Source organism: Hemitrygon akajei, chromosome 10, assembly GCF_048418815.1.
Source record: "Hemitrygon akajei chromosome 10, sHemAka1.3, whole genome shotgun sequence".
Lineage (NCBI taxonomy): Eukaryota > Metazoa > Chordata > Chondrichthyes > Myliobatiformes > Dasyatidae > Hemitrygon > Hemitrygon akajei.
Genome location: NC_133133.1, coordinates 89,816 through 103,829, shown reverse-complemented (window position 1 = coordinate 103,829; position 14,014 = coordinate 89,816). Strand labels below are relative to the sequence as shown.

Here is a 14,014-nt window from a genome sequence, read left to right as displayed (position 1 = left end):
CAAGTTGACAGTGTTTTTAAGAAGCCCTATGGTGTGATGGCCTTCATCAACCATGGGATTGAGTTCAAGAGCTGTGAGGTAATGTTACAGCCATTTAAGACCTTAGTTAGATCCCACTTGGAGTACTGTGTTCAGTTCTGGTCACTTCATTACAGGAATGATGTGGATACTATAGAGACAGTGCAGAGGAGATTTACAAGGAAGTTGCCTGGATTGGAGGGCATGAATTATGAGAATAGGTTGAGTGAACTTGGCCTTTTCTCCTTGGAGCGACAGAGGATGAGAGGTGACCTGATAGAGGTGCATAAGATGATGAGAGGCACTGATTGTGTGAATAGCCAGAGGCTTTTCCCCAGGGCTGAAATGACTAAAACATGGGGGCATAGTTTTAAGGTGCTTGGAAGTAGGTGCAAAGGGGATGTCAGAGGTAAGCATTTCTCGCAGAGAGTAATAGGTGTGGAATGCACTACCAGCGAAGGTGGCAGAAGTGGATACAACAGGGTCTTTTAAGACTCTTGGATAGGTACATGGAGCTTAGAAAAGTAGAGGGCTATGTGGTAGGGAAATTCTAAGCAGTTTCTAGAGTAGTTACATGATTGGCACAACACTGTGGGCTGAAGGGCCTGTAATGTGTTGTAGATTTCTATGTTTCCAAGTAACAAGCAATATCAACAAAGGAGAGTCAGTGGACATTGTATACTTGGATTTTCAGAAGGCCCTTGGCAAGGTGATGTACATGAGGCTGTTTAACAAGTTAAGAGCCATGGTATTGCAGGAAATCTACTAGCAAGGATAGAAGATTGGTTCAGTGGCAGGAGGCAGAGTCTAAATAAACTGAGGCTGTTTGGCTGCTGGTATCGAGTGGTGTTCTGTAGGGGTTGATGTTATGACTGCTTCTTTTCATGTTATATGTCAAAGATTTGTATGATAGGATTGATAGCTTTGTATCCATGTTTGCAGATGATACAAAAATGGATGGAGTGGCAGGAAGTGTTGAAGAAGCAGAGAAGGTGCAGAAGTTCTTGGATAGATTGGGAGATGGAATATAAGCGTGTGATCATGCACTTTGGAAACAGAAAAAAAGCTGCAGACTATTTTCTAACTGGGGAGAAAACTCAAATATCAGAGACGCAAAGGGACTTGGTAATCTTTGTGCTGGATTCCCTAAAGGTTAACTTGCAGGTTGAGTTGGTGGTGAGGAAGGCAAATGCGATGTTAGCATTCATTTCAAGATGACTAGAATATAAAAATAAGGATGTCATGCTGAGGCTTCATAAGGCATTAGTTGGATTACACTTGGAGTATGTGACCAGTCTGGGTCCCTTTACCTAAGAAAAGATGCACTGACATTGGAGAGGGCCCGGAGGAAATTCCCAAGAATGATTCTGGGAAAGAAAGGGTTAACATTTGAGAAGTGTTTGATGGCACTGGTCCTGTACTTGCTGGAGTTTAGAAGAATGAGAGGTGGGGGGGGAGAGATGCATCTCATTGAAACCTATTGAATATTGAAGGGCCTAGACAGAGTGGATGTGGAGAGGATGTTTGCTATCGTGGGTGTGCCTAGGACCAGAGCACACAGTGTCAGAATGGAGGGACATGCATTTAGAACAGAGATGAGGAAGAATTATTTTAGCCAGATGTTGGTGAATCTGTGAAATTCACTGTCATGGACGGCTGTGGAGACCAAATCACTAAGCATATTTAAAGCAAAGGTTGATAGCTTCACAGTTAGTCAGGGTGTCAAAGATTATGGGGAAAAGACAGGAGAATGGGGTTGAGAGGGATAATAAATCAGTCATGATGGAATGGCGGAGCAGACTCAATAAGTTGAGCAGCCGAATTCTGCTCCTATGTCTTTTGGTCTTATGCCTCTCTCAGACTCAGGCAAGCTAAGCTAAAACGTACATAGCAGAGAGGCATATTTCATACGCCTCTCAGACTGCAGTCATACAACTAAGCTACAACAGATTCACTATCTCAACCTGGAAAAATCGAGCATCTGAGTCCACCTTCTTTCCTGAACCCATATACTACAGTTGCCATGGTCCAACAGTCTCATTGACAGTACTTGGCTACAGGATCCAGTCAATTATTGGAATATGGGAACATTTCAATGATTTAATGTTTCGCATCAAATATGGTTAACTGAACCCTCTCTCCTGAAACCACTGTTGATGTTAATTTATCTTCTCCAAGAAAAGAACTGTGTCTCTTCAGCCTTTTGCTAACAGGGAAATGCTTTTTAGCAACAGAGACTGCAGATGCTGGAACTTTCAGCAAAAATCAAACAGTTACAGGATTGCCAACCATCTTTTTGCCTCCGCAGAAGCTGCTGCGCTGCTAAGTTTTTGCTTTTACCAATGATTATGTCCGTACAGTTCTGAATTAATCTTGTGTTTGCTATTATATGATGGCCAAGGACACTTGTAAACGTAACAACATCAGTAATAAAAGAACAAATGCTGAAACCTTCTCTCCATCCAAAAATAATTTAACTAAGTCTGCTGTAAATTAACAAATACAAAATGCTGGATGAACCCAGCAGGTCAGGCAGAGTCTATGGAAATGAATAAACAGTCGACGTTTCAGGCTGAAAGCCTTCTTTAGGATGGAACAGGGGGACATGGAGGAACTCAGCAGGACAGGCAGCATCTATGGACATTATTCAGTTGATGTTTTGGGCCAAGTCCTTCATTAAGACCTGCTACAGATGACACACCTTCAAATCTCAACAGGTCTAGCAGCAGCAATGCTCTAAGCTTCCTTATTTCTCAGTATAGAGGGCCTTGCAGGCTTCTGATACAGGAGCCTGGTGGAAGAACTCAGTGGGTCAAGGAGAGAGGGGGAGAGGAAAAGAGGAAGCAGGAGGGGGGGGGGGAGAGTGGAGAGGAGTGGAGACAAGGAGAAGCGAGGGGGAGGAGGGGAGGGGGCCGATGGGGGGAGGAGAGGGAGGGGAAGGGAAGGAGAGAGAGGGTGAGAGAGACAAAGGGAGAGTGAGAGAGATGGTGAGAGACAGGGGGAAAAGAGAGGGGAGAGGGGGTGGGGAAAGGGAGGATGGGGAGGGGAGAGTGGAGAGGAGAGGGGAGGGAGGGGAGGGGAGAGGCGGAGGAGAGGAGAGGGAGAGGAGAGGGAGAGGGGAGAGAAGAGGGGAGGGAGAAGCGGAGGAGAGGGGAGGAGGAGAGGGGAGGAGGAGGGGGGAGGAGGAGAGGGGAGGAGGAGAGGGGGAGGAGGAGAGGGGGAGGAGGAGAGGGGGAGGAGAGGGGGAGGGGAGAGGGAGGGGAGGGGAGAGGGAGGGGAGGGAGGGGAGAGGAGGAGAGGAGAGGGAGGGGAGGGGAGGGGGCGAGAGGGGGTGAGAAGGGGAAGAGCGGGGAGAAGGAGGGAGAGAGAGGGGAAGGGAACGAGAGAGAGGGTGAGAGAGACAGTGAGAGAGATGGTGAGAGATGGGGGAAAGGAGGGGGAGAGGGGGTCGGGAAAGGGAGGAGGGGAGAGGAGAGGTGGAGGAGGGGGAGGGGAGGGGAGAGAGGGAGGGGGAGAGAGAGGGATGGGGTGAGCGAGGGAGTGGGGAAGAGAAATAGGTGGACTGAGAGAGGGAGGAGAGGGGACAGAGGTGGGGAGAGAGGGAAAGGGGAAGGAGAGGGGAGAGGGAAAGGGTAGGGAGAAGGGAGGGGGAGGGGACAAGGAGGGGGAGAGGGGAGAAGGGGAGAGGCGAGAGAGAGGGAAGGGGGAGAGAAGAGAGGGAGAGGGACGGGGAGAGAGGAGAGGGGGAGAGAGGGATGGGGTGAGTCTGGGGAAGAGAAATAGGGGGGAAGAGAAATAGGGGACAGAGAGGGGGAAGAGAGGGTGAGGGGGAAGGGGGAGAGGGGAGGAGGGGAAGGGGGAGAGAGGGGAGGGTGAGAGAGGGGAGGGGAGGGGTGGAAGGGGAGAGGGGAAGGGGAGGGGAAGGGGAGAGGGGGTGAGTGAGGGAGTGGGGAAGAGAGGGGGCAGTGAAAGAGAGAGGGGAGAGAGCAGGGAGAGGGGGAAGAGAGAGGAGAGAGGGGGAGGGGGATAGAGGGGAGGGGGATAGAGGGGAGGGGGATAGAGGGGAGGGGGATAGAGGGCAGGGGGAGAGAGGGGGAGGGGGAGAGAGGGGAGGGGTGAGAGGGAGGGGGAGAGATCGGGGAGGGGTGGAGAGGGAGGGTGGGGATAGAGCGGAGAGTGAGGGGGGATGAAGGTGGATTTTGCAGGGAAGAGGGAGAGGGAGTGTGTGGGGTAGGGGGAGGAATGAGAAGAAATTGTTGGCACTTCAGTTCAAAGTCTTGCATTAAGTTTTTTATTGACTTTAAAAGATTTGATTTTCCATACTTGTTTATCTAATGAAAAGTTTCAAGGTTGGTCTTTCCTTCTTGCCTCTTTATAGGGCCAGCTAAGATATACTGGCTACTTTAAGCACATTGAAAAGGACACCAGGAACATCACTAACAACCAAAATCAGCAACCAGAATTTCATCGTCTTCCTCTCTGAAATTCAAGCAACCAGCTGGAACAAAAGCTGTGATTTTCTTGCCATTCTTAATAAGTTGTATTTGAACACACTCTCTGACAGCAGAATTCAACATAAGACATAGGAGCAGAATTAGGCCATTTGGCCCATTGAGTCTTCTCCACCATTCAATCATGGCAAATCTTTTTTTCCTTCCTCAATAACACTCCCCAGCCTTCTTCCTGTAAACTATGAAGCCGTGGTCAGTCAAGAACCTACCAATCTCCACCTTAAATACACCCAATGACCTGAAAATCCAAATATACAACATCCACTATATCCCCTTTATGTACCCTACATTTAATCTTCTCAAAGAATTCCAACAGGTTTGTCAGGCAAGATTTTCCCTCAAGGAAACCATGCTGACATTGTCCTATTGTCCATAACCTTAATCTTAACAACTGACTCCAACATATTCCCAACCACTGAGGTCAGGCTAACTGGTCTATAACTCCCTTCTGCTGCCTCCTCCTTTCTTAAAGAGTGGAGTGACATTTGCAATTTTCAACACCAACATTTTTCAGGCCTGCAGTATCTCTTTGGCAAGGCATGTACCTCCAAAGGGGTAGGCCTTTAAGATTGTGCACAAATGGGCTTTCTTGCATTGACTGTCAAGCCAATTCTGATCACAATGAAGGTATAGACACACTGGCACTTAACTATGCTGCAGGCTCAGCCGCTCCGCGTTTCAACTTGAAATGTCAACAATTCCTCGCCCCTACCCTTCACAGATGCTGCTTGACTCATTGAAATACTCCAACAGATTGCTTGTTTTCTAGATGTCAACATCTGCTGTCTCTTTGTGTTAATCCAGGAAGCCTAATGGACACTTCTACAGGACCAATTGCTTAAAAAAAACAAATTCAAACTTCTAATCTGCAGTGGTACAATTGGAGTGAATGTTCTCTGAATTATTAGCTCAGCAACAATGCACTACATTGTTCCTATCAACCTGTCAACCTATCATTGTTTCCTATCAACCTGTAGCCAAGTGGAGTGACGGGACTTGGCTCTATCCCATTACCTCACAGACCATTGGGAAGTGTTGAAATAGACTGTACCTGCTGCTCCCTCGATGGATTTGGCCAAAGACGTCACTCCTCCATTCTCTTCACATCCAATCTCCGGAATGCTTTGGTTACAAACCTCGGCGTCACAGGCAGCCACGGTTAACTTGCTGGTCTTTGAACAAACACCAAGCTCGATAAACTCATCAATGATCCATGAGCTGGACTTTCCATTCTGATGTACAACACTTCCACCTACTTCACCGACATTTATAAGTTCTGATATAACACAGTTGTCCTTTGGTACAGTGCTTAATTAAGAAAATAATAAGCATATTAGTGAGAGAACCCAAAAATATGAACAAAATCTTCTGATTCAAATTACTCAATAATAATTCTGGCTCTATTCTCACCTATTTTTAGTTACTATTTGGATTTGCCAGGCCAGCCTCCTGTTAAATGGACAGTACTAATAGAAAGTCACTGACATTGAACACTCACTGGGTTTCTCACACAATCGATGTTGAGGCTGCCAGTGTTTTCTGAATTGATTTCAGATCTGCACATCCATACTCACGAAAAGGTGGTGAGTTCTATCTCCTTGCACAGGTATTTTTCTTAAAAACGGTAGCCAGTGCACAGGCAAGGGAAGTACCCATGGCATTGGCAACAGTGGAAGGCAGGCACAGTACCACCAAACACAGTGAATTCTTTCTTTGCATGGGGGCTTTTCTTATTTTTTAAACCATAAAAGAGAGGATCTAACGGCCACCTTCAGAGTGGGGGCTAGAGTCAGAGTAAGAACTTATAGGCTTTGACTCAAGAGACTTTGATGAGAAGAGGCTGAGGCCAAAGGAACAGGTAAGAAGGTTAGGTTTTTCCTTTCTCATTGCTGATTTGGTGTTGGTTGCCCATTGTACAGAGCAGGCAGGATGGCAGATATGGCAGTGAAATGCACCTCCTGTAGGATGTGGCAATTCATGGAACTTGATGGTCTCTCTGATGACTACACCTGCGGGAAGTGCAACCAACTACAGCTCTTGAAACACTGCATAAAGGAACTGGAACTGGATGAACTAAGGATCATCCGGGAGGCAGAGCAATTGATAGATAAGACTTTTGAGCAGGTGGTTACACCCAGAGTGCAGAATTCAGGGAGTAAATGGGTGAACACAGAGAGGTAAAGGGAGAAAGAAATCAGTGCGGAGTCCCCTGGTGTCTATTCCCATTGGTAACAGCTATACCCCCTTGGATACTGATGACGGGGATGACCTATTTGGGCAAGGCAGCAGGAGCCAGACCAATAGCACTGTGGTCAGCTCTGAGCCTCAGAAGGGTGGGGTGAAGTCAGGTGGAGCAATAGTCATAGGGGTCTTGATAGTTAGGGGATTCTGCAACAACAAAAGAGATGCCAGAATATTCTTCAAGGGGAGAGTGAGCAGCCAGAGGTCATGGTACATATTAGTACCAATGACATAGGCAGGCGAGGGGTAGGGGTCCTGCACAGTAAATTTAGGGAGTTAAGAAAGAAGCTGAAGAGCAGGGCCTCCAAGGTGGTAATCTTTGGATTACTCCCTGTGCAATGAGCTAGGGAAGGTCAGAACAGGAAAATAGCGCAGATGAACGAGTGGCTGAGAAGATGGTGCAGGGGGCAGAGTTTTGTGTTTTGGATCACTGGAACCTTTTCTGGGGAAGGAATGACCTGTACAACTGGGATGGGTTGCACCTGAACTGGAAGGGAACCAATATCCTGGAATGGAGGTTTGGTAATGCTACTGGGGAGGGTTTAAAATAGATTTGCAGGGGGGTGGGACCGAATTGAAGAAGCAGAAGATGGGGCGGTTGGCGCACAAGCAGAGACACTTTGTAGGGAGTTTATGAGGAATGATAGGCAGATGATAGAGCAAAGATAAACAATAGACAATAGGTGCAGGAGTAGGCCAATTAGCCCTTTGAGCCAGCACCACCATTCAATGTGATCATGGCTGATCATCCACCATCAGTAACCTGTTCCTGCCTTCTCCCCATATCCCTTGATTCCGCTATCTTTAGATAGATAGATAGATAGATAGATACTTTATTCATCCCCATGGGGAAATTCAACTTTTTTTCCAATGTCCCATACACTTGTTGTAGCAAAACTAATTACATACAATACTTAACTCAGTAAAAAAAAAATATGATATGCATCTAAATCACCGTCTCAAAAAGCATTAATAATAGCTTTTAAAAAGTTCTTAAGTCCTGGCGGTAGAATTGTAAAGCCTAATGGCATTGGGGAGTATTGACCTCTTCATCCTGTCTGAGGAGCATTGCATCGATAGTAACCTGTCACTGAAACTGCTTCTCTGTCTCTGGATGGTGCTATGTAGAGGATGTTCAGAGTTATCCATAATTGACCGTAGCCTACTCAGCGCCCTTCGCTCAGCTACCGATGTTAAACTCTCCAGTACTTTGCCCACGACAGAGCCCGCCTTCCTTACCAGCTTATTAAGACGTGAGGCATCCCTCTTCTTAATGCTTCCTCCCCAACACGCCACCACAAAGAAGAGGGCGCTCTCCACAACTGACCTATAGAACATCTTCAGCATCTCACTACAGACATTGAATGACGCCAACCTTCTTAGGAAGTACATTCGACTCTGTGCCTTCCTGCACAAGGCATCTAACTCTTAGTTAGAGTTCTAACTCTTTCTTGAAAGCATCCAGAGAATTGGCCTCCACTGCCTTCTGAGGCAAAGCATTCCATAGATCCACAACTCTCTGGGTGAAAAAGTTTTTCCTCAACTCTGTTCTAAATGGCCTACCCCTTATTCTTAAACTGTGGCCTCTGGTTCTGGACTCCCCCAACATTGGAAACATGTTTCCTGCCTCTAGCGTGTCCAATCCCTTAATAATCTTATATGTTTCAATCAGATCCCCTTCTCATCCTTCTAAATTCTAGTGTATACAAGCCCAGTCGCACCAATCTTTCAACATATGGCAGTCCCGCCATCCCGGGAATCAACCTCGTTAACCTATGCTGCACTCCCTCAATAGCAAGAATGTCCTTCCTCAAATGTGGAGACTAAAACTGAACACAATACTCCAGGTGTAGCCCCACCAGGGCCCTGCACAACTGCAGAAGGACCTCTTTGCTCCTATACTCAACTCCCCTTGTTATGAAGGCCAACATGCCATTAGCTTTCTTCACTGCCTGTTGTACGGGCATGCTTACTTTCAGTGACTGATAAACAAGGACACCTAGATCTCGTTGTACTTCCCCTTTTCCTAACTTGACACCATTCAGATAGTAATCTGCCTTCCTGTTCTTGCCACCAAAGTGGATAACCTCACATTTATCCACATTAAACTGCATCTGCCCACTTCACCCAACCTGTCCAAGTCACCCTGCATTCTCCTAACATCCTCCTCACATTTCACATTGCCACCCAGCTTTGTATCATCTGCAAATTTGCTAATGTTACTTTTAATCCCTTCATCTAAATCATTAATGTATATTGTAAATAGCTGTGGTCCCAGCACTGAGCCTTGCGGTACCCCACTAGTCACTGCCTGCCATTCTGAAAAGGACCCGTTAATCCCTACTCTGTGTTTCCTGTCTGCCGACCAATTTTCCATCCATGTTAGTACCCTACCCCCAATACCATGTGCTCTAATTTTGCCCACTAATCTCCTATGTAGGACCTTATCAAAGGCTTTCTGAAAGTCCAGGTACACTACATCCACTGGTTCTCCCTTGTCCATTTTCATAGTTCCATCCTCAAAAAATTCCAGAAGATTGGTCAAGCATGATTTCCCCTTCGTAAATCCATGCTGACTCGGACTGATCCTGTTACTGCTATCCAAATGTGCTGCTATTTCATCTTTTATAATTGACTCTAGCATCTTCCCCACCACTAATGTCAGGCTAACTGGTCTATAATTCCCCATTTTCTCCCTTCTTCCTTTCTTAAAAAGTGGGATAACATTAGCTATCCTCCAATCCTCAGGAACTGATCCTGAATCTATAGAACATTGGAAAATGATTACCAATGTGTCCACGATTTCTAGAGCCACCTCCTTAAGTACCCTGGGATGCAGACCATCAGGCCCTGGGGATTTATCAGCCTTCAGTCCCATCAGTCTACCCAACACCATTTTCTGCCTAATGTGAATTTCCTTCAGTTCCTCCGTTACCCTAGGTCCTCTGGCCACTATTACATCTGGGAGATTGTTTGTGCCTTCCCTAGTGAAGACAGATCCAAAGTACCCGTTCAGCTCGTCTGCCATTTCCTTGTTCCCCATAATAAATTCACCCAGTTTTTCCATTCAAGGGCCCAACTTTGGTCTTAACTAATTTTTTCCTCTTCACATACCTGAAGAAGCTTTTACTATCCTCCTTTATATTCCTGGCTAGCTTACCTTCATACCTCATCTTTTCTCCCCGTATTGCCTTTTTAGTAATCTTCTGTTGCTCTTTGTTTCCCAATCCTCTGGCTTCCCGCTCATCTTTGCAAAGTTATACTTCTTCTCTTTTATTTTTATACTGTCCTTGACTTCCCTTGTCAGCCACAGTCGCCCCCTACTCTCCTTAGAATCTTTCTTCCTCTTTGGAAAGAACTGATCCTGCACCTTCTGTATTATTCCCAGAAATACCTGCCATTGTTGTTCCACTGTCATCCCTGCTAGGGTATCCTTCCAGTCAACTTTGGCTAGTTCCTCCCTCATGGCTCCATAATCCCCTTTGTTCAACTGTAACACTGACACTTCCGATTTTCCCTTCTCCCTCTCAAATTGTAGATTAAAATTTATCATATTATCTAACCTCCTAATGGCTCCTTTACCTCGAGTTCCCTTATCAAATCCATTTCATTATACAACACTAGATCCAGAATTGCCTTCTCCCTGGTAGGCTCCAGTACAAGCTGCTCTAAGATGCACTCAACTAGATGGTCTGAGATGCGTTTATTTTATTGCAAGGAATATCATAAGCATGGCGGATGAACTTAGAGTATGGATCAATCTGTGGAACTATGACGTTGTGGCCATCACAGAGACTTGCATGTCTCAGGGGCAGGAATGGATGCTGAATGTGCTAGGCTTTAGATGTTTCAAAAGGAAAAGAGGCAGGCAAAAGAGATAAGGGCATGGCACTGCTAATCTGGGATATTATCAGGGTTGCAGAAAAGTCATGGAGAGATTGTCTACTGAGTCAGTGTGGGAGGAAGTCAGAAACAGAGAGCGGGCAATAATTCTGCTGGGTATTTTTTATAGATACCCAATAGTAGCAGAGACATCAAGTAGCAGATAGGGAGGCAGATTCTGGAATGGTGCAATAATAATAGGCTGTTGTGATGGGTGATTTTTAACTTTCCTAATATTGACTGACTTCTCATTAGAGCAAGGGGTTTGGATGGGGTGGAGTTTGTTAGGTGTGTTTAGGAAGGCTTCCTGACGCAGTATGTAGATAAGCCAACTAGAGGAGAGGCTGTACTTGATCTGGTATTGGGAAATGAACCTGGCCAGTTGTCAGATCTCTCAGTGTAGAGCAATTTGGAGCTGGTGATCACAGCTCTATCTCCTTCAGTATAGTGCTAGAGAGGGAGAGGAGCAGACAAATTGGGAAAACATTTAATTTTTAAAAGGGAAAGATTGAACAAGTTAGGTCTTTATTCTTTGGAGCGTAGAAGGTTGAGGGGGGACTTGATAGAAGTATTTAAAATTATGAGGGGATAGATAGAGTTGACGTGGATAGGCTTTTTCCATTGAGAGTAGGGGAGATTCAAACAAGAGGACATGAGTTGAGAGTTAGGGGGCAACGGTTTAAGGGTAACATGAGGGGGGATTTCTTTACTCAGAGAGTGGTAGCTGTGTGGAATGAGCTTCCAGTAGAAGTGGTAGAGGCAGGTTCGGTATTGTCATTTAAAGTAAAATTGGATAGGTATATGGACAGGAAAGGAATGGAGGGTTATGGGCTGAGTGCGGGTCAGTGGGATTAGGTGAGAGTAAGCGTTCGGCATGGCCTAGAAGGGCCGAGATGGCCTGTTTTCGTGCTGCAATTGTTATATTAGGTAGGGGAATGCTATTAGGCAGAAACATGGGAGCAGATGTTCTCAGGAAAATGCATGGCAGAAATGTGGCAAATGGTCAGGGATTATTTGCATGGCGTTTTGCATAGATATGTTCCATTGAGGCAGGGAAAGGATGGTAGGGTAAAAGAAAAGTGGTGTACAAAGGATGTAGAAAATCTAGTTAAGATGATAAGAAAAGCTTATGAAAGGATCAAGAAACTAGGTACAGTTAGCACTATAGAAAATTACAAGTGCCAGGAAGGTGCTCAAGAATGAAATTAGGAGAGCTAGAAGGGGCCATGAGAAGGCTTTGGCGAGCAGGATTAAGGAAAACCCCAAGGCATTTTACAAAGTACGTGAAGGGCAAGAGGATGAGCTGTGTGAGAATAGGACCAATCAGGAGCAATAGTAGAAACGTGCACAGAGTCAGAGGAGGTAGTGGATGTACTTAATGAATACTTTGCTTCAATGTTCACCAGGGAAAGGGACCTTGGCAGTTGTAAGGATGACTTACAGCAGACTGAAATGATGAGCATATAGACATTAAGAAAGAGGATGTGCTGGAGCTTTTGAAAAGCATTAAGTTACATAAGTCACCAGGTCCGGACGAGATACACCCCAGGCTACTGTGGGAAGAAAGGGAGGAAATTGCTGAGCCTATGGCACTGATCTTTGCATCATCAATAGGTACAGGAGAAGTACCAGAGGGTTGAAGGGTTGCAAATGCTGTTCCCTTGTTCAAGAAAGGGAGTAGAAATTATAGACCAGTGAGTCTTACTTCAGTACCATAGAACATTACAGCACAGAAACAGGCCTTTTGGCCCTTCTTGGCTATGCCGAACCATTTTTCTGCCTAGTCCCACTGACCTGAAAGTCTGGCCCATATCCCTCTATACACCTCTCATCCATGTACCTGTCCAAGTTTTTCTTAAATATTAAAAGTGAGCCCGCATTTACCACTTCATCTGTCAGCTCATTCCACACTCCCACCACTCCCTGTGTGAAGAAGCCCCCCTCTTATGTTCCCTTTAAACGTTTCCCCCTTCACCCTTAACCAATGTCCTCTGGTTTTTTTCTTCAATAGCCTCAGTGGAAAAAGCCTGCTTGCATTCACTCTATCTATACCCATCATAATTTTATACACCTCTATCAAGTCTCCCCTCATTCTTCTACGTTCCAGGGAATAAAGTCCTAACCTATTCAACCTTTCTTTGTAACTCAGTTTCTCAAGTCCTGGCAACATCCTTGTAAACCTTCTCTGCACTCTTTCAACCTTATTAATATCCTTCCCATAATTTGGTGACCAAAACTACACACAATACTCCAAATTCGGCCTCACCAATGCCTTATACAACCTCACCATAACATTCCAACTCTTATACTCAATACTTTGATTTATAAAGGCCAATGTACCAAAAGCCCTTTACGACCCTATCTACCTATGACACCACTTTTAGGGAATTTTGTATCTGTATTCCTAGATCCCTCTTCTACTGCACTCCTCAGTGCCCTACCATTTACCTTGTATGTTCTATCTTGGTTTTTCCTTCCAAAGTGCAATACCTTACACTTGTCTGTATTAAACTCCATCTGCCATTTTTCAGCCCATTTTTCCAGCTGGTCCAGATCCCTCTGCAAGCTTTGAAAATCTTCCTTACTGTCCACTACACCTCCAATCTTTGTATCATTAGCAAATTTGCTGATCTAATTTACCACATTATCATCCAGATCATTGATATAGATGACAAATAACAATGGACCCAGCACTGATCCCTGTGGCACACCACTAGTCACAGGCCTTCACTCAGAGTAGCAATCTTCCACTACCACTCTCTGGCTTCTCCCATTGAGCCAATGTTTAATCCAATTTACTACCTCACCATGTATACCTAGCGACTGAATCTTCCTAACTAACTTCCCATGTGGGACCTTGTCAAAGGCCTTACTGAAGTCCATGTAGACAACATCCACTGCCTTCCCTTCATCCACTTTCCTTGTAACCCCCCTCAAAAAAACTCTAATAGATTTGTTAAACATTACCTACTACGCACAAAGCCATGTTGACGTAGTGGGCAAGTTGCTGAAGAAGATCCCAAGAGGCAGGATTTATGAGCTTTTGGAGAGACATAACCTGATTAGGGATAGTTGGCATGGCTTTGCCAAGGGCAGGTTGTGCCTTTAGAGCATGACTGAATTCTTTGAGGATATAACAAAACACAGACAAGAAGGTAGAGCAGTGGATGTAGTGCAAATGGATTTTAGTAATGTATTTGATAAGATTCCCCATGCATGGCTCATTCAGAAAGCCATGAGGAATGGGACCCAAGGAGACCTTGCTCTGTGAAACTAGAATTAGCTTGCTCACAGAGGCAAAGGATGGTTGTAGATTGCTTGTGGTGGAGATCAGTGACCAGTGGTGTTCCGCAGGGATCTGT

The 14,014-nt window shown here is 45.5% G+C and overlaps 1 protein-coding gene across 1 annotated transcript in view; it reads right to left on the bottom strand.

The window, feature by feature from the left end:
- The window catches only part of LOC140734138 (uncharacterized), a 111,999-nt gene that overhangs the window by 19,757 nt on the left and 78,228 nt on the right, over positions 1-14,014 (bottom strand). The window contains exon 10 of the mRNA XM_073057718.1: positions 5,581-5,837. Within this exon, the coding sequence (XP_072913819.1) occupies positions 5,581-5,837 (257 nt within the window). The remainder of the gene's footprint in view (positions 1-5,580; positions 5,838-14,014) is intronic.